The sequence below is a fragment of the Arachis duranensis genome, chromosome 8 (genome assembly GCF_000817695.3).
Source record: "Arachis duranensis cultivar V14167 chromosome 8, aradu.V14167.gnm2.J7QH, whole genome shotgun sequence".
NCBI lineage: Eukaryota > Viridiplantae > Streptophyta > Magnoliopsida > Fabales > Fabaceae > Arachis > Arachis duranensis.
In genome coordinates, this window is record NC_029779.3 from 41,114,974 (window position 1) to 41,118,663 (window position 3,690).

Genomic DNA, 3,690 nt, shown 5'->3' on the forward strand with positions numbered 1-3,690 from the left:
AATCGAATAAACAACAAATTTTACCTTTCAAAGACAATTCTATTAATAAATAAATAAATAAAATCAAGTCACCAAATAAATAAATAAATAAATAAATAAATTCAGCTTTATATCTATAAAAAATAACTTTTACGTAATAAAATATTCAAATATTACTTTTACTCATAATAAATTTATACACTCTAAATTTTTACGAATATAAAATAATAATCTATTCATCTTTATAAAGTTAGTTTTATTAATTCATAAATAAATTTACTAATATTGTAAATTTTTATAAATAAAAATAATAGTTTAATATATACAAATAAATAAATTATAAGTAATAAATGTGACCCAAATAAATAAATAAATTTTTCATAGTCAAGCGTGAAAGTTTGATTTTTCTTTTTGCATCTTTTATTTGCATTAGTTGTGTATCAGTTATGAAAGTACTATAATAAGTAAATTAGAAACTAGTAACCAAACTAAAAAATATATGAATAATCTTACATAATCAACAAAATTTATTATTTTTTATTAATATCTAATTAATTTAAATATAAAAAATTAAATTTTTTAAATTATAATTTTAATAATATAAAATTAAATAAAAATAATTTTTTTTTGTAATATATTATAGATATTCCGTTTGTAGAAAAAGAATATGTGAAATGAAGAAAGGACACATGAGATTCTGTTTTCTATTCTATTCTCCTGTTTGACTGTTTCCCCTTTTTGGGGTGTTTCCCTGAACATCTCGTTCCAATTTCCTGAGCAAGAAACACCCAACTCCCACGTTTCCACGTTCACCCATTTATATCTGTCTTATCTTCTTTGCTTTTCAGAATCATCATCAATTATTACTTTTATAGGGTTTAGGTAACTTCAATTCTCTCACTCTTCGGAACAACCAATTGGGAAAACCGTTGCTTAATTATACACCACAACACAGTCTTCTTCAGTTCTACAACAACAATTATATTAAGGTTTTATTTATTTATTTATATTTTCTTCAGTTCTGTTATTCTGTTATTGATGCTGGCTGGAAGTGCATTGCATTAGAAGCCTATGGATTCTTTCTTCATATGAATGTCATTTTGTGTATCTGCTATTTCATTATGAGGAATTAAATAGTACCTGTCACATAGTTTTGCACTAAAATCTTTGTTTAATTCATTATTTGTTCCAGCATAATATTTGTAGATGGACAATGAATTTGAGGACATACAAGAAGAAGTTTCTGACAAGATTCCAAGCAGTCACCAGAGAAGAAAGCAGGTTTCTTCTTTTTACACATACTGTTCTTTTAAAAAAAAATCCTAATTTTCTATAGGTTTGTATATATTACTGTTCTAAATATTTTTCTGAATGTGATTTCAGTCGTTTATTTGGAAAGTTTTGACGATGAAAGAGAGAAATGGAGGCACAACTGGAAGAGCTTTGGTTGATTCACTTGGTGAGTTCCATGGAATTTCATTTTTGGTTTTACTTAAATAGATGCATAAAACGTTTTTTTATGGATATGGAAAACCTAGAAAAATGTTTCTTTATAGTTTGTTTATTTATTTATTTAATTTTTTTTGTCAATATGGCATGGGAGTTCATCATAGACATTGTTAATTTTTATTTTGGAGATACCATTCGACATTCAATTTGCTCTCCTGGAGTGTTTGCAAGCACTAATTTTCTGTTGAACAGAATATTATCAGAATAACTACTGTTCTTTTTGTTATTGTCTCCCTTAGAATGGAACCTTTTATCTTTTTCTTTTTTTCTTGCTTCTTCTATCTCTTGTTATTTTAAAATAATCATCTGAAGTGTAAAGGTTAGAAGATGAGCTGGATTTAGCGACTGTTAAGAGAAACTTAAAATTCGTCGAACGGAACATTCAAGGCTATTTGATATATTGGAATATATTCCGGGTTGGGTCTTAGATTCTGTATTAGATGAAGCAAGAATGGTAGATGCATTTTCATTTTCTATGTTACTCATTCATAAGTTCTCTCCTTTTTATCCGGGGAATCAAAATTCCTCCTCACAGTAAAACGATAATAGGTTGGGATTAAGAAAAGCATATGCCTTTCGTGCTTTGTGGCAGGGAGAATTTTTTGTTTTACTTTTTTCTTGTAATAATGTTAAAGAGATTGATGATCTATCTATGGTTGAATCAACATCTAATTTAATTAGAACTGTATAAGAGAGTGTGGAGCATCTTGTGGTTTGATCTAAAAATCAGAATATATTCAGGTTTAGACTTTAAGCTAATGTGCAAGAATGAGTTATACATCTTTGTTACCTTTAACTTTCACTGTATTTATATTTTCTTATTACTGAAGGAACGTGTAAAGAAAAGGTGACCTTGCACTTATCAATTTTTCAGTAGTATCATCATTCTAAAACCAATATCTCCCTTGGCAATTATTTGCAGATGCAATTCCTGATTCGTCAATTGAAAACTGCATCTCAGAGTCTTCTATGTCTTCTGTTGAAGCAATTCATAATTTCAGGTATTTTTGTGAAATTTTCTATTCATTATTGGTTTTACTTTTTTATGACAGTCTGTTACTGTCACAATATAAAATACCAAGTTTAGATCATGGTCATTTGACTGTTTTTAATCTTTAGAGTTTTTGCAGCAACTTGGAATGTAGGAGGGCAATGTCCCAATGGGAACCTTGATTTGAGTGATTTTCTGCAGGTCCGAAATGAACACGACATATATGTCTTGGGGTATGGTCTATCTAACATCAAATTCAAATTATTTTAATCCAGGAATAAGTTTTCAAATCAATGATATGCTTTTAAGTTGGATAACTAAATACAGTAAAAAGGCCATTTTGAATGTTCAAAACTATGAGGTTCTTGTTCAGTTGTATTGAAAAAAAGTACTACAATTTTTGCTGTATTTTCCAATATAACTGATAAATGTAGTGACGAATCCACAAAATACATATAAATTCATATATTTTTAAATTAATATCCAAATTACTAGTAGTGATTTGTAAAGTACAATTTTAGGATTGCTGTGATAATTTATTTGGGAATATAATTTTTCTTTCTCGACCCTTTTAGCTTTCAGGAGATTGTTCCATTGAATGCGGGAAACGTGCTAGTCCTCGAGGATAATGAACCGGCTGCAAAATGGCTTGCTTTAATCAACCAATCACTCAATGGATCTCATGATTTGTCTTCCAAAGGAGTGAAATCCACAGCATCATTTGGTAGTTCCTTGTCTTTCCAAAAGCCTTCTTTAAAGAAGATTAAGAAGACTTTCAAGAAGCTAAATGGAAGGAAGCTAAAAAGTTGTAACTGTGTTCTTGAAATGGAAAGGAAGGCCTCTAAGGATTTCTGTTTCCGCTGCCAAGAACCGAATTTAAAGCCAGATGATTCTTCCACTGAAGAAGATGATGACAATATCCCTATTTCTGTTTTGGCCACAAGTCAGATGAAATACAGTCTTGTTGCTTGTAAGCAAATGGTTGGAATTTTCGTTTGTGTTTGGATGCGAAAGGAGCTTGTTCAGTATGTAGGCCATTTGAGAATATGTTGCACCAGTCGCGGGATCATGGGTTGTCTTGGAAACAAGGTATGTTATAGTGTAATTTTTGTTGTGTTTCTTATTTATTAACCGAAGTACCAAATGGACGCAAAATGCTTGATTTGTTTAGTAAATATACACAAAAAGTGATTTTTTCAGTGACATTATCT

The 3,690-nt window shown here is 29.5% G+C and overlaps 1 protein-coding gene across 3 annotated transcripts in view; it reads left to right on the top strand.

Moving 5' to 3' along the window:
• The first annotated feature begins 668 nt into the window (after window positions 1-668).
• The window catches only part of LOC107462741 (type I inositol polyphosphate 5-phosphatase 10), a 4,653-nt gene continuing 1,631 nt past the window's right edge, over window positions 669-3,690 (top strand). Inside the window, exons 1-6 of one of the 3 annotated variants that reach the window (XM_016081369.3) lie at window positions 669-968; window positions 1,172-1,260; window positions 1,363-1,438; window positions 2,411-2,489; window positions 2,619-2,712; window positions 3,055-3,568. In XM_016081369.3, coding sequence (XP_015936855.1) covers window positions 1,400-1,438; window positions 2,411-2,489; window positions 2,619-2,712; window positions 3,055-3,568 — 726 coding nt within the window. In that variant the 5' untranslated portion in view covers window positions 669-968; window positions 1,172-1,260; window positions 1,363-1,399. Of the gene's footprint in view, window positions 969-1,171; window positions 1,261-1,362; window positions 1,439-2,410; window positions 2,490-2,607; window positions 2,713-3,054; window positions 3,569-3,690 lie in introns of all 3 variants that reach the window. The other 2 variants (XM_052252473.1, XM_016081368.3) reach the window with 2 other exon arrangements.